The 27,084-nt window shown below is 37.3% G+C and overlaps 1 protein-coding gene across 1 annotated transcript in view; it reads left to right on the top strand.

Moving 5' to 3' along the window:
* The window catches only part of FRG1 (FSHD region gene 1), a 51,526-nt gene extending 24,934 nt beyond the window's left edge, over nucleotides 1–26,592 (top strand). The window contains exons 3-6 of the mRNA XM_067119133.1: nucleotides 8,404–8,500; nucleotides 13,246–13,412; nucleotides 17,206–17,333; nucleotides 26,133–26,592. Of these exons, the coding sequence (XP_066975234.1) occupies nucleotides 8,404–8,500; nucleotides 13,246–13,412; nucleotides 17,206–17,333; nucleotides 26,133–26,352 (612 nt within the window). The 3' untranslated portion in view covers nucleotides 26,353–26,592. The remainder of the gene's footprint in view (nucleotides 1–8,403; nucleotides 8,501–13,245; nucleotides 13,413–17,205; nucleotides 17,334–26,132) is intronic.
* Nucleotides 26,593–27,084: the final 492 nt, after the last annotated feature.

Consider the following 27,084-nt stretch of genomic DNA (forward strand, 5'->3'; position numbering starts at 1 on the left):
TGGGACAGGAGCTGAATCAATCTATTTAGTTTAGTTAATTTAGTTGTTTTTTTAAGCTTGGTGGTGTGTGTTTTTATGGTTGGTTGAAGAGGGTGATGGGTCTGCTTCCCCTTTCCAATTCTATCACTAACAAGGTTAGTTGATCAGGTAGTCGGGATTGGTTGTCTTCATGTAATTTGTATGGACACCTAGCTCTGTCATGTAAAGAGGATAGCCCCCCCATTGATACGATTCAGGTGTAGGCTGGGTCATGTAAGTGGTCAACCCCCTTTGACACGATCGCTATAGGCTCGTATGTTAGTGGGTCATCCCCATTGTACGATCCAGAAGGGCTGTCAGTCACAGGTCACATCTCGCTGAAGCTCCTGAGGCAAGCAGACTCATGAGCAGTATCCATAAAGTCTTCTGCCCAATCAGGTAAGAACCATGGTTTTGTTTATCCTACAACATATATTTGTTTCCCGTTTTAGTTATTTCTGTCTCTTACCTCACCAAGAAGTTGCCATTCAGCTAAAGTATATATCTGACGGGTAAGTTGCATGTACAAAAATGATATTTTATGATAAAATAAAGTTTTGTACATACTTCCGGCGAATATACTCGATGATAACCCGCCAGCCTCCCCCTCAGGAGACGGGTGGAAGAAAATCTGATTAGAAAACGGGAATGGTTCATCCCGCCACCCAGCGGCAGGTATGGTTGATCACCTGTTTCCACCTGTTAGTGTGCGCGGTTTTGAAATTCTGTGGGAGCATTAGGAGACTATAGCTAAGTATATCTGCGGGTAGTATGTACAAAGCTTTATTTTTATCATAAAAATATCATTTTTGATGAATTCTATTAATAAACAGTAGCAATATTGTATTTGATGTTGTCTAGATATCCTAGAGTTCTCATTGAGGTCTTTTACCACTATCAAGGACACACCAAGTATAATCATTATAAGGTATTATTAAAGTTAATTTCCAACTAAAATGTATGAATAAGGAATTTTGATTTTTATGTACTTTATAGTACTGTAACATTTAGCTTTTTCTTATAATATACAAGCAGCTACAAATTTTGGAGTTATCAGTGCACAAATTAGCAGTTAATAATATTTGTACAGAGGGATGTGACTACAATTAAAGGGTAAGCATAGCACTTTGCTAATAGGGTTTTCAAGCATTATACAGAATCCGTAAAAAAATTATATGAATAGGTTTCTAACTTTTGTTTAGAATTAAAAATACAAAAACTGTAGTTCAGGGAGTCAAAGTACATAAACAGTTCCATTTTTTAGACAAATGGGCCACATTTTGACATTAAAAGTGTTTTCCCTACTGCCTGAGAGAGAGAGAGAGAGTTTTGTATTATTTGGAATTTTGTATTATTTGGGACGAACCTTACCTACTGTTAAATTAGCTTATATCTCCTGCATCGATAGGCTTGGCACTCAAACAAAAAAGAAGATCGCTTTTAAACCGTTTTAAGGTCTAGTCAGAATTCTCCTAGCTGCCATTGCACATAGGCAATTGTTGGTATTCTGTGAAGTTTGGCTGTTTTGCACCTGTTTACGGTATTGTCATTTGATTTTCCTAGGGTGTCTTCCACCAGAAGCAAAACCAATAACATCAGGCTATGCAGGAATGATTTTTATGTAAGCAGGATGTTGAATTTGAAGTAGATCAACATTCGGTTTGTACTGGCCACAGGGGTACAGAGTGTGATCTTGAAACTAAATGTGAGGAATGCAAGGATTGGTCTGAGGACTTTATGCTTAAATATGTCAGATATAGGGAAAGAAGGGAAGCTGACAGATTGCGAAAGCAGTTAGTTAGGTCAGGACTTGAACCTGTCAGTTCTTCCCTACCTAATGTCCCTTCATCTGTAGCTATCCCTACTCAGGCTAGGCATTTTGATAATGCTAGTATTTTGTAGCTCCACCTTCTGCTCCCCTTTCGGTTTAGGAAAAGCGTATTAAGAAGTTAGAACAAGACGTTAACCTTATTTCAAGTTTGATTACAAGTTTAACTGAGTTCGTGACAGGAACTGTTCCAAATCCCCCCATAGTGTGTGTTCTTTGTCACGTTCCGATAGAAGTAAGGTGTTGGGCCCTCGCCTGTTCATAGCCTGAGCCTTGGACTGCCCTGTGATAGTGGGACTTTGCGAAAGAGTCAGCTACCAGGGAACCAGGTCGGTTCCTGGGGTGATGGGCTTCTGTGCTTTCCAATACCTACTTTTCCCTTTTCATGGTCTAAATCTCATTTAACGTGTTCGCCTAAGGACCGCATTGGTAAACGTAAATCATTGCATAAAATTTCAACCTCGTCATCTTTAGTGGATAGTTTTGAAATTGTTTACACAGATAAGAGTAAGAAGGTAGATCTAGACATTGTTAGTGATAGTATTCCTGTAGCGAGTTGTCAAAACTTGGTTATGTTGACTCTTTTGTTAATCCTATTTTGTCTTTTGCTACATCTTGGTGTAAGTTTTTCATAACTATTCTTCTAACTGCTCCTGTTTGCTCTTTACATGCTGTTTCTTCAGCTTATGGTGAATTATCTTCCTCTGGCTTTGTTAATGTTTCTTCTTCTCATCAGACTATGGTTTTGATTCTTTGGTGGTTTCCAAGCTAGATGCTATTCTGGTTGCCTTAGTACTAATGACATGTCAGTTAGGAATGTTCTGCAACCCATCAAGTCACTTTGGGGAGTAGGTGGGGTGAGTGTAGCCCCTTCTTCTCCCTATGATCCCCATTTTCTTTGATGAATGGTAGCGCTGCTTGTGCCTTGTCTTCGGCTTTGCTGCCTTGTGTCTTCTCTGGGGAACAGCGGCAGTTTAATGTTCCCGCAGTTTCCTTTTCCTTTGGGTCAGATTTGCATGGCGAGGAGTCAGCTCCTGTCGCCATGTCTCCTTAGTTAGAGGAAGAAGATCTTGTTTGGAAGAATCTCCTTTGGTCTTTTGGCATTTGCTGGAGCATTGCGCTTTGCTGTATCCTCATTTAGTTGAGGAAAGAGACCATCCAGAGAATAGGTCTCGGTTGTCTTCGTGTATTTTGGGGCCCTTTAAGTATTTGGAGAAGAATACCCAAGCTTTCTCCTTCATTAGACTGCGTTTAGTAAGTTTTCTCATACTCTAGTGCACAAAGCTCGCTTTAGTCCTGCTGTGGCTTGTCTTCTGGTTATTTATGAAGTCGCAAAGCACCGCCTCTTGTGATGCAGGTGCATCGGCGCTTAAACAGTCTTTGGTTGAAGATTTGGTTTTCTTTTATCTTTCCTGTGAAGAGATGAACTCGAGACTGACAAGTGCTGTAGACTTGCTTGAACAGTCTCAGTTTAGATTGTTGAAGTTTTCATCTTTTATTGAACTTTTGTTCAGTATTTTGCCTCTTCTCTGCATCAGCTTAGATAGGTTGAGATGCCAAACTAGTGCAGTTTACGTTTTGGTGCCAGCTTAGAGAGTTTGTGGAGTTGGCTGGAGTTTAGTGAGGAAGAGCATTAGTTTTTAACTCGTTTCTGATAGTGCAGGCTAGTGTTCTCATGCCTATACTAACTCGGTTTGGAAGAAGTGAGAACACTTATGCTTCTATCTGTAGTAAAGGCTTATGCTGCACAGGTGAAGGCGATAAGAGAGGATATATTAGTACAAGTCTTGTTTTATACCTTTCAGGGATAAGTTCAGCCCTCAGGTTCTGGTAGATGGCCAGTTGCAAGCCTCTTGGCATCCTTGGAGAGACTTAGGAACAGAACCACACTTGGTGGAGGCAGTGAAGGAAAGTTATGATTCCTTTTAGGTTACCTTCCACTGGTTTAGTCTCCTATAGCTGTTCCTTTGTCTTCTCCAGCAGAAGTTTCACGTTCTTTAGTAGGAGGTTGTAAATTAGAGTGAATGAAATGGACCAGGAGGAAATGCGCTGGATTTTTACCTCTGACTTTTTTCCTAGCTCTATAAACAATTGAAGATTGGCAACCATTAGTGGACACATTGAGACTGAATAACTTTATGTATCTGTCCCTATGCTTTTGGTTTTTCCACCATGGTTTTAGTGACTTTCCAAAAAGAATGATAAGATGCTTTGGTTGGCTTGCAGGAGACATTTTCTCATATCAGTACATCCTCAGTCATGCAAGTTCCTTCAAGGTGTCTTTACAGGAGTTATTGCTGGTTAGGGCGCTTTGTTTGGGCTCGTGTAAAGCACCTCTATAGTATTCATAGGAAATTCGTTGCCCATAGGTGGATGATGTCGATTTTTAGGAACTAGAAATCTTTTCTACAGAGTCACTGGTCCCAGTAGGCCAATTCTGTTGACAGTATTCCAAAGGCAAGGATCTGTTGTCTCACCTGGCTCAGTCTCTGTGCATTATGATTTTCATTCGACTTCCCTAACTCCTCCTCATTCTTATCTAGTGATGTGGTGATGATACTTGAATATGCAGGCTTGTCTGTCAGAAGATGTATAGGCTTGCCTCTTGAATTTTAGCCCTGAAGGAAGCTTCCTAAGTGGTAAGGACTTTCTTTGTTAGGAAACATGGCCTCACTGGGGATTTTGTCAGAATAATCAGGCTCAATGACAGTGCAATCTCAGCATAAGAGTTTATGACTTGCAGCTATGTTTATTAAATTTGTAAGTAATCCAGGACCACCATTGTCACCAGGTTCTATATTTCGTAAACCTTCATCCAGGTTTTTTCCATCGTCATGTAACATGAAACAAAGAATTTTGACTAGTGTTGTTACGCTTACATACAACATAGAATGGTCAACACTACACCTGGTAAACTTACTAGATGTCAGGGCAATGGAAAGACCATTGAAGATGCCTAGCAGGTTTATCCCTGGTCAGAAACAAACTCATAGTGGAAAGTCTGCTTCTTTGAGTGAAATGAACGACATGATATTGGTTTGATAATTCATTCTGCGGAAGGATAGTGTTTTTTGGCGATTGGGGATTCAGAAAGAACAAACTACCTACAGAGTGGCCATTACATCCGCAAGTTTGACAGTTGCTGTGGGATTAGAGGAGCGCTCAAATGTAGACTTATTAGTATGCAGATGAACAGTAACCACCAGTCAATTACTACTCCTTTGAGGGCCCTCAGGCTTGAGCAGTGGATGTGTTTCTTTAAGTTTGGCCTGATTCAGACTCATAGGCTTTCCCCCCTCCATCTACTCTAAGGAAGTATTGAGCAATTTATAGTTCAAGAATTGCTTGGGGGCTCTTGTAGAGCCCTAGTAACCTCAGAGCAAATGTTTTTTGAACTTTTTAGCTCTCTCGGTCGATGTCTCTCTTACTTTCCCGTTAAGGGGAAATCAACTCAAACTACGGAACTCCATGCACTTCCACTAACTTCTGTATCTCACTCTTAACTGCTTGTAGATGCTCGACTGTCTCCTCCCAGTAAGGGGATTTTCAAAGGTATCATGGCCTTGTGTCAGAAGCAGCGGTTTGTGTATTGCTCAGGGTGCCCGTTCTAGAGGAATTTTCAGCACCTGAAACCTTGTAGACATCAAATTTTCTCTGCTTTCTTAGAAATAATAAGACTTTTTTCGCTGTCTGTTTTCATGGTTGCTATTCCATACTTTCCTTGGTATTATGTCATGTGCAATTAGATCTGGTTGATGATGAGCACCTTAAGGTGTTGAGATCAGTTAAGATGGAAGCCCCTTCAACTCAGTATCAGTCTTTCTGTGGAATTTAGATGCAGGTCTAAATTTTATCTGCAGATTCTTTTGGGCCTCTGGGATGAGTTCCATTGATTTATTTACTATGAAACCTCCTTTTATTCAGTATTATATTATGAAATCTCCTTTTATTTGGTACTATCGGCAGTTAAAGAGTAAATTTATTGCAAGCTTTCTCCTTAAGGCTGGTGTAAAGGGAATGTTATTTTATCATTTTGCCTTCAGAGCTGAGAATGACGTTAATGCTAAGTTTTTCAGAGAACTGTAAGAATTCAATTCAACCTCTTTGGTTGGGATGAAGAGGAAACACTTCTCTCTCCTGTTGGGCAGTTAAAACTTACTTAGATAGGTTAAGCCTGGAAGAGGCAGTTATCCTTTTGTTTTTGTGATTTTAGAAACCTAGAACATCTTGGTCAAAGGTTAAGCCTGGACGAGGCAAAGTTAACCATTTGTTTTGTGGTTTTAGAAAACCTAGTTGTCTTTGTCAAAGGTTAAGCCTAGAAGAGGCAAAGTTAACCTTTTGTTTTGTTGTTTTAGAAAACCTAGAATGTCTTTGTCAATGGTTAAGCCTGGAAGAAGCAAAGTTAACCTTTTCTTTTGTGGTTTTAGACACCTAGAACGTCTTTGTCAAAGAACATGAGGTTGATTAGGCTAGTGCATGAGAACTAGCTCCATATCTATTACCTTTATTGAAGGTAAACATTCATAATGTGAGAGCTTTTGCAACTTCATTTAGTGTTATGACAATTTGTTGCTTGAGGGTGGGATTAATGCAGCTAAGCAGAAGTGCAATTTGGTTTTGCCCACTCACTACCTTAAGTGTGCAGAATCTTGTTTAAAAACAGTAAAGCCCTTAGTCTGCTACTAGTAGCGGGTAGTCTTTTTCCTGAACCGAAGAAAAGCAATCTTTTAGGTTCTTTGTTTTAAATCCTGGATTTTAATATTTTGGGGAGCATGAAGGTACATACTGTATTTTGTGTAGGAGCATACCTTTGTATCATAAAGGTACTGTATTTATTTTTAGTGACTCATTTTATAGGGCCTTTGGACCCAGGCACAGGGGTCCAGTCACGTTCACTTCTTCCTTGCTGGCTGAAGAAGAAGTGGTTTTCTCCACAAGGCTACTCTTAGCTGCACACACATGAAGGTTTTGCACCCCGAATGGAGTCCACCTTCTGATGGCATTACCCAGAGAGGATTCCAGATCAAGTAAGAATGTTTTTGAGTGGAATTTTGTCTAGCTGCAGTACCCACTGTCCTTTTCTCAATGTGGGAATCAGTTAATTTAACAGTAGGGAAGGTTCATCCCAAGTAATATAAATTTTCATAATAAAAATTTTTATTTGGATACTTACCTACTGTTAAATTGACATTCTGCTCAGCCTCCCCACCTCTTAGTAGGCTGTTAAGGAGAATTCTGACTAGAGCTTAATACATTTGAATGCACCTGATGATGGAACTGGTGAACTAGACAGTCTTCCAGGTCAGCCAAGCGATCTTCTTTTTTGTTTGAATGCCGACTCGCCTATCAACGCAGGAGATATAAGTTAATTTATCAGTACATAAGTATCCAAATAAGAAATTTTATTATGAAAATGTATATTATTTTGTTTCTTATCCTATGTGTATGTGTTTACATGTATTAGCAAGTGCATTCTCTGGGAACTGTCACCAGTTACATTTAAATGGTATGTAGGCAATGTCCTACATAAATGGATAATGCTTATGGATATAAGAAAGGAAACCATTTACAGTAGTTGAATATGACTCCCTTGTAGGAAAGCAAAACCTTAAACAAGTTTGGATAGTTATGCTAGGCAGTATTGATTCAGATGATAGGAATACTATTAAAACTAATAAGATAGCATTAAAAAGATCTTTATAAATATGTGGACTGAATAAATTTAGAATGGTAACCTAAAGTAAATTTGCACATACTCTTAGGCTACCTTAATTCTGCTTAGGCTAAGAAGGTAGTCTCTGGAACTTAACCAGGTTGATAAGCAAGGTTTGGATTCAGTTAGTTTTCAACATCTCACATGAAGTTGCATCTTTGCAATAAGCCATATTACTTTTATTTTTCTGTATGTGACCCGATGTCGTACAGATGGTCCCAGTATTTGTGTTTATAGCAGATGTCAGACAAATGCATGCAAAAACACACACAAAATCAATGGTAATATAAGAGGATGTGTTTGGAAGATGGATACAAATTTTTTTTATAATAAAACAATAAAAAAAGTGCTGAGTACCCTAGGTTCATTGTGCTTACCTTTAACTGTCACGCTGTGTCAGTGACCATAGTAGTTTGAACACCAGGTAACATATAATCTGACAATTTAACTCATGTTTTTGTTTTTGTTAAGAAATTACTTTACAGTATGTAACCATCCCCCTCCCTCCAGTTGCTTCGTAAATTTATAAATAAATTCACATAATGCAAAAGGAAATAAAAATCCTGTCGAAACCTCGTAGACATCTAAGAGGGATTTTCCTGTTTTCTCCTTACTGACTTAAGGAGATGCAAAAAATAATATGTTAATTTTGGGGAGTTAATCAGAGTTACTTCAGTATTTGTAATATCTTTATTAGTTATACTTTTGTAATTTCTACTGCTATGTTGTGAGGATAAAAATGAGTTAATGCACACTATTTTTAAGTCGTTCATTCAAGTCAACTATTTTATTTACCCTGCTATGCATTTCAGTTATTTAGCATTCTTTTTTTTTTTATGAACAGATTACTGGATCAATTGCAATCCAGCTTGGAGACAAACCAATGTATGTAAGAGCATTAGACAATGGACTTTTTACTGCTGGAGCACCACATGATCAAGGTAAAAGCACTGTAATGTTCAAGATTTCCATTTACTTGTACTGTGGTAGGTAAGTCATTTGATTTTGGCTTTTTGTGAGTAACTATGTATCCCATTAAAGAGGAATGCTTGCAAGGACTGAGATGACTGGCCTGTTCAACTTAAAATTTTCTAGATTTTATTTATCTCACAGAGCATAATATTAAAGCATCCGTGCATAAGCATGTACGTGCAACAATTATTCATTCTTGAAGTATAATTCCACAAGAGAATAGCAGACCCATGGATGTTAACACTGTAGGTTGTGACATAAGGTGAAACACTGTAGGTTGTGACATAAGTGAAACACTGATGTAGGTGGCAGAGCCACATGACAATAAAAGTTTTCCCTTTAACACTTATATCACAATAACTAGGGAAGGGGTCTTAGGATAGTGATTTTCATCATCATCATATTATTATTACTACTACTATTACTATTATTATTATTATTATACATAAATAGTTTAACCTAACCATTGAGTTAATATTCTTAACTCTCTAGGGCTGGCTTGAAGGGTTTGTTCTTACTGATGGATCTTTTTTGATAAAAGCCAATGAAGTGCCCACCTTCTAGATGTCATGTGACTTAGGGAAGGATTGGGGTCTGCATTTTCTTTTTAATTAGGGGAAACTAAGATAATTCTCAGCCGTTGTAGTGAGAGTGGCATGTAATACTGGTTTGCGCAGAACAATAGGAGTTTTCCTCTTCAACAGGTCCTCATTCTTGGTCAGGAATGATGGGCCAGGAAACAATAGTGTGGGTGAAGAAGTGTTGTCCCCATCTAAGATAGTCAAGTTCCTGATCCAGGCTCCTGACACCAAGGCACTCAAGAAGACCACCTTATGGAGTACTGTATTTGGGTTGTGGTCATATTAGGACCACTGAATTGAGGAGAGGACAGGAGTTGAAGAACTTTACTCAAATATCAGGTAATAAAGGCCTTCACAGGAGGAGGACTTTGCAGTGCAGAGGACCTGAGGAGGATGGAACTATGGAACTGAAGACTTTAGTATTGCAGTCTATGCTAAATCCTTAGAGCAAGGTGCATGTCCTCGAGCATGCTTCAGTCAATTTCAACTGAGCTGTCTGTGATCCCCACAGGGGGTTAGTGCCGTCAGTGCACTGTTGGCATTACTTAAGGTTCTTTGCAGCATCTCCTTGACCCTTAGCTACAACCCCTTTCATTCCTTTTACTGTACCTCTGTTCATATTCTCTTTTTTCCATCTTACTTTCTACCCTCTCCTAACAATTAATTCATAGTGCAATTGCAAGGTTTTCCTCCTGTTACACCTTTCAAACCTTTTTACAGTCAATTTCCATTTCAGCACTACATGACCTCATAGAATCAGTGCTTGGCATTTGGTCTAAATTCTATATTCCAATCTACATGTATTCTTTGCGAGGTAGTCAATGACACTTGACATACAGACTGGTATTGATGGATAGATGAAGTTCTTGGCTTCTGCACCAGGTAACTAGCAATGTTAGATGCATAATTTTCACAGTAGACTAGATTTAAAAAATCCATATATGAAGGTCATGGCTCAGAAAGAAGGATGTATAGACTACTTTCCCTCCTACTGGCTGGAATAAAACAACGAATAGCAAAGAGATTAATTTCCTCACCCATTGTTTTAGCAGCATGAATGAATAACTGTTGGCCCACTTTTGGAGCCACTAGGTATTTGGTTCAATTGGAGGTCAACACCTTCAAAGTCTGTGACAATGGAGAATAGAGGTAGATTGCCCTCCATTTCTTCCAGTCCTGTAGGAATGCATCTCTTCCTTGAAAGTCCAGGTTTGGAGACAAACACTGAAGTTGATGGTTCGCCCATGTAGCAAACAAGCCTGCTTCTTGATATGGAAGTAGATTGGCAATCACTTGAAAGGAGGGTTTGTCCAACATCCACTCAGTCAAAGCCACTTTCTGCTTGACAAGGAGTCTGATGTCACATCGAGTGACCCTTTGAGGTGGATTGCTGACAGCTGCTGCTTTCTTGTCTAAGCCATCTACAGTCAACCCCTGCCTATTTGCAGTTCCAGATTCGCAGACTCACCTATATGCAGATTTAATTTTAGCAAAACTGTTGTTTTATGTACTGTATGCATTGATATATCACACATCATTGTCATATTATTGTGTTATAATGTATGAGCATAGTAAATGCAAGCCATTTGCATTCTGCTAATGTTTACATTCTTAAAATCATCGGCTGATTGCTTTTTACTGATATCATCGCAGCCATTAGTTGCAAAATGAAACGCATTTCGGAGATTCATTTTATATGTAAATTATCAAAGGAGAGTTTAAAAATGCATCTTACTTTACTTATTAATGCAGTAAATTAAATGAATTAAAGCTGAGATTTTGCCAGTATCGGGTGTTGCTTTTGGCTCTTCCAAAACATTTTGTGGCCTGCACATTATTCGTTTCTTCAGCCACAGCTACAACCGTAAATTTAGTGGCATACTGTACTCTCTTAACACTTTCCTCTCCATTGAGTGAAGGATGAATAAAGATTTATTTTATTATTTATGGAAGTCACATTGAAAATTAGCATATTTTTAACAAGCCAACAACTGTAACACAACCCTTAATAAGCTTGTGTTAGTTATGGTAACTGACATTGACAAATGGTTTTTCTCAATTCAGTTGTTTATGTCAGTACTTGCTGTTGTTTATGCCCATGTCATGCACCAGGAGTAAATGGTTGTTAATTATAAGAAATAGTGATGAATTCTTAGACAAGTCACAATGTTGGTAAGCCTGATTTAATGTATGAAGACTTGCATTTAACCAAATAAACTTTGGCTTCTATGTCTGTTTATTAAGTTAAAAGCTAACTTTTAACTTAATGCAAGATGTATTTTCAGTAGTGTAATCTACTGAAAATACATCTTGCACTATACTTAATGTATATGATGAAGCCATGTTTTTGGACAGAATGCTGGATTTTCAAGGTTGGACTGTATAACTATGTTGTGTGGTGGCAAGATGCTTTTTGTGCCGTATAAAACCAAATTTTTTGTAGGGTTAACGTATTTCTTGACAATGTAGCTTTCTTGTGGAAGGGAAGGTTTATTTACATTTGTTAGACATAATAAAGCGTAGCCTACCTGTCGAACAACAGGCTTTGTTTATTGATGAAAATTGAAATTAATTTTTATGTACAGGCAGTCCCCGGTTAACGGCGGGCTCGGTTAACAGCGATCCGGTTTTATGGCGCTTGTCTAGCGACGAAAATTGTCAATTTTCGGCGCCGAAAATCGCCGATTTACGCTTATCGGTGCCGATAATTGGGTATTGGTGCTGATACATACCTAACAGAGGCACTGATAACTGAAAATCGGCACTTTTCGGCGCCGATAACCCCCGAAAATCACCGAAATCGCTGATTTTCCGTTATCATCACACCCTCAGAAACAGAACCCCGCCAATAACCAGGAACTGCCTGTATAATTAAGATTGCAGTATCACAGTATATTTCTTTAGTATATAAAGCAATTATTTTCGATTTCACGTTATTCTCAGCAAAGGAGTTTCAGTTACAGAGAACAAATGATTATGTTCGTCAGGTGATCACTGGCCTTTTAAAACTTTCCCTCTCAAACCCTATGGGTGCAAGACTAAATGAGAGGCATTTTCAATCACTATAAGGGGACAGAAATCACAACAGTGTTTAGTGTGTTCCATTCTGCCAAAAGTAAATGTCAAAAAAAGTAAAGGAAAGCGTAGAAGGAAGCAAACCATATATTACTGTGAACAATATTTGGAGAAGCCAACTTTGTGTATCATCCCTTGGTTTGAGGTATACCACACATATAAAAGTACACAAGAAGCTTTTTCAGAGTTAAATATGATAAATATGAATATAGTACTCTATAAGTATTGATGGTGAGCAATAAGAATGCTTAGGGTCCCTACTGCAGATATGAAAAAATACTGTATTTTGTATTTTGCCATTTCCACAATTTTTTTTTGTAACCACTTGGTATAGAAATCACATTTATCTTACATTTTGATGTATTTTGATGTATACTCACATAATCTTATAAAATATTGTTTATTGTCACTAAGAAAGATATAAGAATCCTGCATACATGATTTTTATTTTTCTCCCATTTTTACACCACTTTCTTCTGATTTTCCCACCTTTTCATAATCTTTAAAGACAGAATGGCTTACTTCCAAGTGAAAATAATGCTCAGTCCTAAAAAAGAATGCTTGAAGATGTTATAAAAAATATTTTTATTTAAAAGAGAGCATTTTTACTTTTTGGTGCTAAAATTACACATAGCTGGAATTGAGAGTCAGAATTAATTCTGCAGTGCAAGGGTTAACAGAATGCAACCATAAAGGTGAACTTTTAACACAATAGCTTTTATTGCAAGGAGTTGTGTAGGATAGCCACTGTGCTGTTACAATAGATTTGAAGGCCACTTCAAGTAAAAAACTACAGGCACTGTGACCATAAAGTGGCATAAAATTGTCACGAAATTTTTTAAATCATTGCACAAAGAAAAATTCAGTCTCCTGCTTTCCATTATAAATTTATTTTGTGAATAGTGAAAAATTATTTTAAATGTTATTTCTAAAGAAAAAACACTACATAAAAAGGCTAATTTTGGTCTGGTTAAAAATTTACCATTTATGCAAGTCAAGCACTGTTTATATTCATTTGTTCATATAAATTTTTTGTCATGAATATTTTTTGCATGTAGGAGATGGACCAGCACCAGAAGAAGTCCTGACAGCAGTACCAGCTGGAGATGACCGCATTGCATTCAAATCAGGATATAACAAGTATATTGGAGTTGATGGATCAGGTCGTGTTGTTGGACGAGCTGATGCTATTGGGCCAAGAGAAATGTGGCAACCAATATTCCAGGTATAAATCTGTGTTTACATATGTGAGCTTTACAGTGAAAAATAGTGAAGTACTTTATTTTTGAGTTATCTGACAAGAGTTAGTTGGCATGATTTTTGGTTGTACCAAACAGTAACTAGATTGTTGTTGTTACATGACTAAATATTTGGCCAGTGGAAGTAAGTGTTGATGTTGGTGTCTGAAGGGGAAGCAATGTTATGTTAGTTTTTATAAAAGTGTCATAAATCTATTTCATGGGTCTTTTTCAATCTTGAACATCTTTTGTGACACTATTTGTTACATTTGAGATTCAATATTGAACTCACCCCAATTCGTTTCCCATAGCATCCACAGGGCCACTTCCCCAAAATTATTTTTTTTGCTTCCATTCAGTGACCACAAGTTTTGTTTTGCTTTTGTTTATTTTCAGTTCTCTTCTCTTGACTCCACTCATCCATTCTTTCAAGTATTTCTTCAACCTCTTCCTCTTATACTGCTGTTAACAAAAGGTCATCTGTACACAGGAGTGTTCAGCCTCCCTTTCTGTACTCCATTTTAGTTTCTGCCATTAGTATGATAAACAGCAAAGACTCTTGGCTGATCTTTAACGGACAGGTACATTTGTCTCAGTTTTTTTCTGGGGTAGCTGTCACTGTCTTCACTGTATTTTGTGTCATGGTTTTTTAAAATCATTAGCTTTTTTTGTAATGGACTTCATTGCAAAGACTGCCTGTGTTGTTGATTTATCTAGCATGATGCCATACTGACAATCATCAGCTTTAACAGATTTTCTTGGTCTTACTTTGAGCACCTTCAGTATTTTCATGGCATGCCCAAGCTTATTCATCTGTAATTTCCAATATTTGTGTATTGTTGTGCTTTTCCCACTCTTCTGGTTCTATCCCTTTCTTCGTCAGTTTTCTACTGTATTCTGGGCAGTTCGTTCATGGCAGGGTTTCCAGCTCCTTCCAGGAAGTAAAGTTTGACTGTGATATTGTCTTCTGCAGTTGTGCTGTAGTCATGTTATGACTACTTTCATGAGGGTTATGTTTGTTTGTCCCTCCCTTTAAGAGGTGCTGTGTACAGTTGGATGGGCAGTTCACTGTAGACCATACTAAAATTTCTTTGCAATACCCTTCAGTCCACAGCTGTTCAACCCCCCCTTTTTATTTTAATCTTCACCTATCATTTAAAAAGAAATCCTTAGTGCAAACCTTGACTTAGAAATATGACTCAAGTTGTTTAAATAAATAACTCATTATTAATATTATTATCTTTGCGGATGAGCGCAAGCTTAGCAATATAGTGCCTGTTCCAAAGAATGACATATCTGCAGACTGCAGCAACTGCAGACCAATTTCAATTCTGTCTGTGCTCTCCAATTTCTCCAAAGGCAGAAAACCTTATTTTAAAGCCACTATATGAGTAAAGAATCTATAGGATTGTTTGCTGATAGTCAATATGTATATAGGAAGCAGTTGGGTATCTGTGATGGTTTTTTAGATTTGACATGCCATTTGCAAGAGAACCTTGATAAGGGTTATGAGTGTAGAGTAATTCAAACAGATTTTAGTGCTGCTTTCGATTTAGTAAATCACAAGGCAGTTATTTATAAATTTAAGAATCTTGGAGTGGGTGGATATAGCTTAGGTTTACTTTGAGATTTCCTTACAACTAGGCAACGACGAGTTGCTGTTGATGGGATCTTTAGTGAACCAAGACCTATTTCTAGTGTATACAAGAGATAGCTTATGGTTGTTGGCCTGGAAAACAAGATTGTTCAGTATGCTGATGATGCAATACTTGTGGGTGTAGTAGTCTCCACTTATGAGAAATGAAGCTGTCCTCAGTCTCAGTCATGACATGGAGCAAATTAGTGAATGGTGTAGATGGTGGGTATTAGGCTGAATTCCAGTAAAACAAAAACACTGTTGATTAGCAGATCGTATACTGTACAGATTTTCCATCCCAGTCTCCCCCTCTGGTGGATGGGACTCTGTAGAATGAGTCTGAAGCTTTAACTATTCTAGGCATAACTTTTGACTCGCATCTTGCTTTTGAGAAACATCTAATGAAAGTGCCAGCAAATGCTGCACGAAAGGTAGGTATTGTACTTAAGACCTCATATATTAATTACAGTGATAAAATCAGTGCAACCTGTTTTAGGTCATTTGTCCTTCCTTTACTAGAATAATGTTCAGTGGTATGGATGTCTGCTTCTGCCAGAGGTTTATCTCTTAGATAGAGTGGGTCATGGTGGTAGGTTTCTGCTTTCTAATATTAGCAGTTAAAATGTGGGCTGTCGACAGACGGGCCCATTTGTTAATTTTTCACAAGTTGTGTTTTAACACAGATCTTTCACATTCACAATTGATCCCTAATCTCCTTTTCCTTTTGAGAGAAACCAGATTTGCTGAACAGTGGCATTGGTATGCAGTAAACATGCCTTCAATGAATTTCTCAGTTCCAGAGTTCCTTTATTCCTCACACCGTTGGACTGTGGAACAGTCTCCTAGAGGATGTCATACATGGGACTTCAAAAGTTCAATCAAAGATGCAATGCATGACTACCCTAATAGAATTCTCCTTGCATTTCAATAATTTACTGACATTTATCTATTTATGAATTTGTTATTTTTTTTTAATAGGTGAGATCTCTTCTTTCTGTATTTCCCTTTACCTCCTCTTTTTTCCATATGAATGGGAGTTCATCTTCTGAATAATAATGATGATAATTGTAAAGATGGAATGGGTACTATTCCAACTGACTTAAATCTTAGACACTTATCTTTCTAAATTATGGTACTCTCTTAGAACTGCTAAAAGGACAAGGACCAAGCTATTGTATGTCTTCTCAAGGATCTGTCTTATGTGGGCAGTGGTTGTCTGAGTGTAGGCCAGGCTTTGATTTTTTTTTAATACTGAGTGGTTGTGAAGGACTTCTTTATGTCTGTTTTGAGGGACATCTACCATGTTACTCAGAAAAGGCAGGATAGCACTTATATGTAAATCTTTTGCCTTTTGTTGCTGATACCAGTATTTTTAGTGCTAAGAGCATCAATATTGTTTTCATGTGCTCAGTCAGGAAATGGTAGGAAAGATATAGTCCTCTATTTTTGCTGCTGAGAGCATTGGTGGTTTTTTCATATAGTCAGGAAGTGTTAGGAAAGACATTGTCCTACAAGTATGAAACTGTTTTTCGTATTACTGCCATTATGAACACAGCTAAAATTATGAAAATTATATAAGGCCATTAGGGTTGGTGACAATATTTTCTAGTTTCTAAAACTTATGCCCGTTCTTTGTTATATATGGACAAGAAATGTTATATTTATCCTTCTTTCATTCCCAAGGAAAGTTTATTGGTATATAAAAGAAATCTTAGATTTAGAGTTCATTCAAAATATTTGTTATTGTTTACTATTTTTAATTATTGTTTTAAATAGTTTGCTGGAATATGCATATTCATTATGTGTCAGTCCAGAAATAACAAAATAAGGTAATGATAGGTTAATACACTTGCAATTTAGGACTGTGATTAGGAAAAATACCTTAAAATGTTTTTATCAACTCTCACATTGTTGTCCTTCTTTTAAAATAACCTCTTATTTTGCTATCAAAACACCTCTTAATAAAAAGACTTGTTTTACCTGGAATACTAACTTCATATTCCCTCACAGTGAACAAACTTACCATGAATGGCCACTTGGCACAAATTAGATAATCAGTAAAGGAGAACATGCAGAGAAATATAGTATACTGTATTTAAGTTAATGTAAAAAGTTTTATTCTTAGCCTTGTTTCATTTTTCCAGGATGGCAAGACAGGGCTGTTAGCTGTGAATGACTGTTTCCTTGGCATTGATGAGGATGACAATGTCATTGCCAAGAGTCCCACTGCAGGAAATTATGAGATGGTTACTATTCGCTCAAATACTGTCAGGTGAGAATTTCGTTCCTCTACAGTTGCACCTCAGCTTAACACACTTCTGTACTTTTGGTTATAATTACGTAGAATGATTATCTTGGCTACCTTTTTAGATCTGATGGATTTTTGGATAATCTCCTGAACTGAATGTTGTGTGAAGAACCGTCAGTTTAGGCTAAAAACTATTAAGAGTTGATGCTTACTGTGGGATAACTTGAAAATTATCAATTGTTGGTTATACAGTATTGTAGGGTCTTTGTTGTTCATCATACTTTGTGAAATTTGTGGACTCTCCACCTGTGCCTTGCAAGAAGAGCAAGGCATCAAGTGGCTCATAAATGCTCTTCTTTGTCCAAGAGAACCTCTTCAACTGTATCGAGTCTGCCTTCAGGAATTGAACATCCAGTAGTTTCAGCACTCCAGCTAGCGCCTGAGCACCCACCAGCTACCGTTGGCATGGCAGCACCCGATCCTCCAGTTGCAGACGAGCGCCCTTTGGCGTCCGAACTTCGTAGCTTTTTGTCTCTGGTGCCCCTTCCTCCAGAGCGCCTGTTGACGCCTACTTCTCTTCCTTCGCATGTTGGTGTTTCTTCAGTTGCCTCATCCAGTATGCCTCCTCCTGCAGTTGACCCAATCCAGAGTAAACTGGACAGCATTTTAATTTACTCAAGAAGGCTCCTCCAGCTACCCAGACTCCAGCTGGTTAATCATTGTCTCCTGTTTCTTCTTATGAAGAAGTTGTAATAGAACAGGATGTTCCTTCGTCAGCTTATTCTTCCCCGCAGATTCCTTTTAGCCAGCTTTCTGAGTTTCTTTTCTCCAGCAACTCCCTCTTCTCCTGCATCAACCTTTTTTATGGAGGCTCCATCGACTGCTTCTTCCAAGTTACCTAAGCTGGTTCTCTCCTCTTCAGCAAAGAAGGTGCTGAGTGAAGTACATGGGTGGCTTGTGGAAAAGAGGGACTTTGGTAAAGCTACCTTTTGTTTTCCGCCTTCCAGACTTTCTAGAATGAGTTATCGTTTCTATGCTACGGGCAAGCTCCTTCCCTGGGAGTCTCTGCCTCCTCCCAGGGGGACTTCTCCAGTCTTATAGACTCAGCCAGGAGATCAGCGTTCATGTGTGAGAAGATAATGTTTTTGGCCTCATAACTAGCCCATCTGTTGAAAAATATTTTTAAGGTATTTGAAATAATGAGCTTCCCAGACTGGGTGGTAAGTGCTCCAGCACGCAAGATTAGAGATTGCACCTTGGTGCCGCAAGATTTCTCTTCAGATTTACTAGGAGTGCTGTCTTGTATAGACGGGGAATTCGAGACAGCTCTCAGGAGCTAGCTGGTCTGTACACCATGGGTGTATTAAAGAAAAGGGAACTATGGTGTTCTTTTACTTCTAAGGGGGTCACTCCCTCTCAGCGGTCAGCGCTCCTTTTTGCTCCCTTGGATAAGATGTACCTTTTTCCTCAGCCTACCATCCTAGATATAGCTTCGGTCCTGCAGAAAAAGAGTACACAGGACCATCTCTCTCAATCCTCAAGACGTCCTAAGGATTCTTCGGCTCCCCCTTCTAGAACTTCGACGCCTGTGCAGACGCTTCCCTTTTGGAGCTCCCGATCCAGACTGTACTCTAGGCCAAGATCAAGCACCCGTTTTCCACAGCGTTCCGTCAAGAAACCTTCCTCTAAATCCTCCACCAAGAAGTGAGGATGTAGTCCTCCATACACAGGTAGGAAGGAGCAAGAAGGGAGCAGAATCCTGGATAGTATCTTTCCTGAAGGAAGACTACATCATTCCCTTTGTGGACAGACCTCCTCTATACTCCACCAAGCACGAAGAGACCTCTCTGCCATGGCATTTAAAGATCTGCCTTGTTGCCAGTTTTACAAAACAACATCTTGACAGACCTTTGAATGTCTTTGAGACAAACCCTGAGGCTATAATTATAAGATTGTAGGGGTTGTTTTTCATTTCCAGTTATTTTAATCTCCTTCCTATTCTGCCCTGCTTAGGATTTGTCTTCAGTCCATTTCTTCTCCACAACCTATAAACAATAACATATTTTTCTTTTTTTTTTACAAAGATATACCATTGTATATATAACACATTTATAAATATTTAACATTTTTGTCTAGACAAGAAACATCATACAGTATTTACATGGCTGTTTGTATACAGTAATGAATTGGTACTCTCTCTAAGATCCCGTGCTGGCACAAGGCCACCCTGATCTTAACTATTTTGTCAGTACTTGTAGATGTACATTTATCATTGTTATCTGTTTGCATAAGATTGTTTATTTTCTCACTCGTCCAACAAGACAAGAAACATCATACAGTATTTACATGGCTGTTTGTATACAGTAATGAATTGGCACTCTCTCTAAGATCCCGTGCTGGCACAAGGCCACCCTGTTTATTTTCTCACTCGTCCAACAAGAGAAGAAACATCATGGCTGTTTGTATACAGTAATGAATTGGCACTCTCTCTAAGATCCCGTGCTGGCACAAGGCCACCCTGATCTTAACTATTTTGTCAGTACTTGTAGATGTACATTTATCATTGTTATCTGTTTGCATAAGATTGTTTATTGTCTCACTCGTCCAACTTACTCTGTGTTATGCTTTACTTCATATTTCCTTGCTTACTAATTTATTCTTTACCTATGATATTAAGAAATCAAGATAACTGTAAAAAGGGGAAATGCCTCCAAACATACTGTGACCACTGAAAGTGCCCAATGGAGACAGTCTTAAGCTGCTTATCCGTGGATTTAAACGCACATGGAGCTGTGTAAAATATTGGCAACAGTGCCAAAATGAGATGCCATGTTGATAGAAAATCTGATTCTGTTTCTTGTTATTGTATAAAAAACTTTATCAATCATGAACCTATGTAATTGACTTAGAATTCTGCGTAACAAAAAAGATATTTGATATCTGTAATGGGAGAAATGGTTTTATCTCTCTGTTGTTGTTATAGATTTGGCATATGTGCGGAGATTAAACACACGTGGAGAGGACCCAAACAGCCCCACCAGAGAGCTCATTTAATTTTGGTTTTAGTATAGTTCACATGCCTGTCGCATTGACAGCTTACTTGCCAGGCTCAGGGAGGTTTGCAGCTCTCTCGCAAGAAGTCAAGAGAGTCACAAAGAGGCTATAGAGGTAGTAGAGGACATTTATTCTCCGGGATTCTACAACTGTCTCTTCATAGTACCCAAGTCGTCAGGAGGCTGGAGGCCTGTTTTTGATGTAAGCGCTCTGAATGCCTTTGTACAACAGACAGCCTTCAAGATGGAAACAAACCAGACAATTCTAGCATCCATTCGCCAGGGAGAATGGATGGCGTCCATAGACATGCAGAACGCACTCTTTCACATTCCGATCCATCCTGCTTCAAGGAAGTATCTCAAGTTTGTTTTCAAGGGCAAGGTATTCCAGTTTCGGGCCCTATGTTTCGGACTATCGATGGCTCCTCAAGTTTTTACCAGAGTACTGGCTCCCCTCGCGAAGTGGCTTCATCTGATGTACAGAGGACCTCCGAAGAACTCTTCTCATAGCCCAGGACTTGGGTCTTCTCATCAATCAAGACAAATCTCTCAGGAGATTCCTTATTTAGGGATGATGATAAACTCTCGGGCTTTTCGAGTTTTTCCAGTCCCGAAGAGGGTAGAAAATTGTCTGGAAACAGTAAACAAATTATTGGAGCTGGACTTTTGTTCGGACACAGTAAACAAATTATTGGAGCTGGACTTTTGTTCGGCCAACAAATGGAAGAGTCTTAAAGGCATCCTATCATCCATGGAGCAGTTCGTCTCTCTGGGGAGGCTCCACATGAGACCTCTTCAGTATTACCTGAGAGCCAACTGGAACAGGAAAAAGTTCCCAGATACGTTTGTATTTCCAGTAACAGCGGAAATCAAAGATCTACACTGGTGTAGTTGTAAGAGGGAATCATCGGAAGGCAAGTCTCTTCTCCCTCTGAACCCCAACCTAGAGTTCTTCTCTCATGCATCAAATCTAGGTTGGGGAGCTCTTTTAGGGAACAAAGAAGTGTCAGGAACTTGGTCCCTAGAACAGAGATCTTGGCACATCAGTGTGAAAGAGCTAAAGGTGATCCATCTGGGCCTCCAATTTTTTGCCTCGGAGGTGTTCAGCAAGACAACAGCAGTGCATTCGGACAGTACTACTGCACTGGCGTACATCAAGAAACAGGGGGTGACCCACTCTTTCTCTCTGTACGAAGCAGCAAAAGACCTCCTCCCCTGGTTGGACCAAAACAACACTCAAGTGGTAACCCGTTTCATCCAGGGGAAACTAAATGTTCTGCTGGACAAATTGAGCTGCCAGAAACAATCCTTTCCATGGAGTGGACTTTAGACCCGTTGCTTTGCCAGGATCTGTGGAAGCTCTGGGGGGAACCAATGACAGACCTTTTCGCATCCTCCAAGAATCCTTGGCTTCCTCCCTTCTGCTCACCAGTCCCAGATCCTTTAGCATGAGCGACCGATGCAGTGTTGCAAGACTGGTCGGACAAAGAACTGTATGCCTTTCCCCCATTCAGTATGGTGAAGCAGGTACTGAACAAGTTCAGGTTCCACCAAAGCGTATCCATGATATTGATAGCTCCCTTTTGGCCAGCAAAAGAGTGGTTTCCAGACCTCCTAGAACTTCTTGCGGATTTCCCGAGGCTGCTACCGCAAAAACAGCAACTACTCGGACAACCACGCTTCCGACGGTTCCGCCAAAACCTGTCTTCTCTGACCCTAACAGGATACAAACTGTTAAGCGACTGCTCCGAAAGAAGGGCTTTTCAAGAGCAGCTGCAAATGTGATTGCCAAGTGTAGAAGGCAGTCTTCAGGTAAAGCCTACCAGGCTAAGTGGTCTATCTTCAGGTCATGGTGTAAACGACACAGTTTCCTCTACTAGTACCACTATAACTGAAATAGATTTTCTGCTATTCTTATGCTCTTCCAAAGGACTCTCTACTTCCACAGTTAAAGGCTACAGAGCCATGCTTAGCTCTGTTTTCCGTCACAGAGGTACGGACTTATCATCCAACCCGGATTTGTCAGACCTTATAAAATCCTTTGATTCGGTTAAGCAAAAGGAAAAGCCTTTGGTGTCGTGGAATCTAGACATAGTGCTTAGATAGCTAGTCAGTTCACGATTTGAACCCATGTCCATCTTCCTAAGAGACCTTACCAGGAAGACACTTCTAGTCGCTTTGGCAACTGCCAAAAGATCCAGTGAAATCAATGCCTTGGACAAAAGTGGGCTTTTCCTAAGGAAATGCAGTTTGTTCCTTTTCCTTGGGATTCCTGGCTAAGAATGAATCACCATCGAATCCATGGCCTCGCTCTTTTACTATTAAGAGCCTGTGTGAAGTAGTAGGCCGATCAGAAGAAGAGAGGACCCTCTGTCTGGTTAGAGCTCTTAAATATTACCTTCATAGAACGAAGTCTATTCGTGGTACTTCGAACAGTCTTTGGTGTTCTGTAAAAAATCCTTCATGGCCTCTGTCTAAGAATGCCCAGGCATTCTTTCTCAGAGACCTCATTTCTGAAGCACATTTCATGGTTAGTGAAGGCACTTTTTCCTCATGCAAGGTAAAAGCCCATGAGATAGGAGCTGTCGCTACGTCATTAGTGTTTAAGCGTAATTTATCCCTCTTTTCTATTGTGCAATCGACATTTTGTAAATGCAAGTCGGTTTTTGTGTCTCACTATTTGAGGGATATTGAAACAGTATATGATCAGTGCAGTACCTTGGGTCCATTTTATGCAGTTGAAGTGGTATTGGGGGAGGAAACATAGAAAGAAATATTCTTTCTTTTATCTCTTCGCCTTGCATAGGGTGTTGAGTCATAGGAGAGCCTAGGAATACTGTGTACTTGGAGCACACCCAGTCCTTTATTTTTAATGATTGGGTATTGGTGTTTTTAATATGCATCAGTGGTTTGTGGTCACTGTAATTTTTGCTCTGGTTATTTTGTATGGTACTGTGCCATGGGCAGGGGCATATGTTTTCTTTGTTAGTCATCGGAATTGGTCCATTGCTGTAAAGCATCCACTGTAGTAGTAGGTTCTCCAGGCTATGTCGCCTCACTTCTGCAATATAAGATAAGCGCCATCCAGAGGCAGTATCTACCTGCAGCAGCTCTCTTATCAGGCAAGGATCAACAAACATTGACTCAGTGTTAGCTATCTTCTATTTTCAAATTCATTACAGTAATAATGTTTTGGGGTAGATATGTCCAAGCTATCCCACCTCCTTTCAATGTGGGAATCAGCCATGTAATTACTAGGTAAGTTACTTATATAAAAATAAAATTTTTATAATAAAGTTTTATATATACTTACCCAGTAATTACATGATTGGAGCCCACCCGCCTCCCCTCGCTTGGACACAAGGGCATAAACAAATTGAAGCTCTTTGCTAAGTTGTTCCTTGCCTTCCCCCCAAAAGTGGGCAGGCACATCACCAAAACCCAAAACAAACTAGTGCGACCCGTGAATTTCAAAATTCTAAGCTGCTGATAATAGAAACTAAAAGCTATGTAATTACTGGGTAAATATATATAAAACTTTATTTTATTAAAAAATTGTCATGTTTATATCACTCTGTATTTTAGGGACTTACCCTCCATTATTGAGATCCCTCCCCACCTCCCCTCTTAAAAGACTAAGAGAAGAATGGCAAACAAAGCAGTTGCTGTCTTACCCCGACCCTCCAAAGAGTGGGAGCATTAGTTAACAATTGTTTCAATTTTAACACTTGTCAAACTGTGCAAACTGTGCCAAGTAGTCACAGATAAAGCAAATGATACAGAATAAGTACCTAAAAAATTTATATTATCATAAAAATCATTATATTTATGGCAGTTGTATGCTTGCTATTATTGTTTGTTTAAGTATTCATGTGTATTTATAAGGTATGCAATGCCTTATAAATAAACAGCAAGTTTATCCTGCATATATGAACAGTATATACATGCACACATACTTCGTGTGTGTATACATATGAACACAGATTGAGAGACTGATAGAGAAGAAAAGTTGACTTAATATGGCTTGGCAGTTCATACTGATACTATTTTGTTCAAGCTTTTCAGTTTGATGTATTTAAAGTTCAGAAAATCTTATTTAATACTGCAGTCAGTGATTATACAAAAAAAAACATAAAACAAAGTACAGTACATACTGTATTTTAAAATAAATGAAGTGAAAAAATTGTATGAGACAGTTGATACTGATGAACAGCCACCCAACCCTCCCCACTCAGTTCTCTTGGCTCTCCCACCCTGTAAGTGCTTATCCTTGTCTACCCCTCACAATGCATAGCCACTCAAAAGCGATAAATAAAATGATGTTTAAGTGAGGCCTTAAATAAAATGATGTTTAAGTGAGGCCTTAAATAAAATGATGTTTAAGTGAGGCCTTTAAGTCATTAACAGTTGCAAAAGCTCTCAGGAAATCAAATGCCTGCCTACCCCTCCCTTCCCAAACTCTTTCCTCAGCCTACCATCCCCATCATAACCCTTTCCCAGTTACAAATTGTATATATACATTTTACATATATATTGTGTTGCTAGGGACACTCGGGATAACACTGAGTTCTGGATAGGTGAAACCAGATAATTTATATTTATATATATATATATATATATATATATATATATATATATATATATATATATATATATATATATATATATATATATATATATATATATATATATATATATATATATATATATATATATATATATATATATATATATATATATATATATATATATATATATATATATATATATATATATATATATATATATATATATATATATATATATATATATATATATATATATATATATATATATATATATATATATATATATATATATATATATATATATATATATATATATATATATATATAATATATATATATATATATATATATATATATATATATATATATATATATATATATATATATATATATATATATATATATATATATATATATATATATATATATATATATATATATATATATATATATATATATATATATATATATATATATATATATATATATATATATATATATATATATATATATATATATATATATATATATATATATATATATATATATATATATATATATATATATATATATATATATATATATATATATATATATATATATATATATATATATATATATATATATATATATATATATATATATATATATATATATATATATATATATATATATATATATATATATATATATATATATATATATATATATATATATATATATATATATATATATATATATATATATATATATATATATATATATATATATATATATATATATATATATATATATATATATATATATATATATATATATATATATATATATACCCTATATATAGCCAATTAATATAATTGATAAATTGTATATTTTAAGACACAAAATATACAAAAAGGGGATAAAAACGGAGCTTTTCGACCGTTTAATGTCCTCTTCAGCCAGCTTTTATCCTTGTTTTTATTTTTATATTTTTGTGTCTTAAAATATGCAATTTATCAATTATATTATTGTGGCTTTTTAATCATTATTTTCGATCACAATATAGTGATGTCCACAATATATATATATATATATATATATATATATATATATATATATATATATATATATATATATATATATATGTATATGTATATGTATATATTGCATACAGTAAATATATTTTGCAGAGACTAATTTGCTTTTGTGTTTTTTAACAGGGAATGTGATAAACCTAAGGAAATACCTGAGGAAGAACGAGGGAAATTAAAAGACGTAGAAGTGAATTATGTGAAAAAATTCCAGAAATTTCAAGACAAACGTTTACGGATTAATGAAGAAGGCATAGCAGTGTTAAAAGAAGCACGTTCAGAGGGTTATTTACATGAAGCTTTGCTTGACAGACGCTCAAAAATGAAAGCTGATAGATACTGTAAATAAACCTCATTTTAGCTTTTATGAAAAGATTTTTATATATTTTTTTAAAACCATTATAATAATAATACTGGTTCTTAAAGAACGTATCTTTGTATACCTTCATACCAGTTACAATCTACCCTCATTTCAGTAAAACAGATTACAGTTAGAATCTTCACTTTGTATAATTTCAGACATAGCCAATTTTGTAGGGCTGTAGTTTAGTACATATTGCTGTTATAATAAAGTAATCAGTGAAACTAAGTCACATTTTTAGACTCCTGTAGGGCTCACCTGAAGGATTCAATTTTTGAATTACAAATGAAAAGGGGAGCAGGGTAAAGTTAAGTAAGTTGCACATCGAAATAATATTAAAAGCAAGAAGCAATGCTGAAGGGATACATACTGCAAAGAACCTTTAGTACTATGACAGTTTGGCATGCAAGGCAGACTGTAAGCTGTACCCCACAATAAGGAGGCATATTGCTGTATGGAAAGCTAAGACAACATGGGAATTCATGATCTGGTAGAGGAAGAAATAATAAATTTACACAGGAAACAACTACTCTTCCTAAAGTAATGTTGTCAGATGTTTAATGAATGGAGTTGCACTATATTACTGTATGTGGCCGTGGAGCTCTTACAGAAATATTTTTCTTATTGAAGTATTTTATCTGAAGGCAAAAAAAAAAAAAAAAAAAAAGTAATTGCCAGGTGTCAGTGATAAAAGAGAAGTTTATATTTCCTTAGCAGAAC

Source organism: Macrobrachium rosenbergii, chromosome 16, assembly GCF_040412425.1.
Source record: "Macrobrachium rosenbergii isolate ZJJX-2024 chromosome 16, ASM4041242v1, whole genome shotgun sequence".
Taxonomy (NCBI): domain Eukaryota; kingdom Metazoa; phylum Arthropoda; class Malacostraca; order Decapoda; family Palaemonidae; genus Macrobrachium; species Macrobrachium rosenbergii.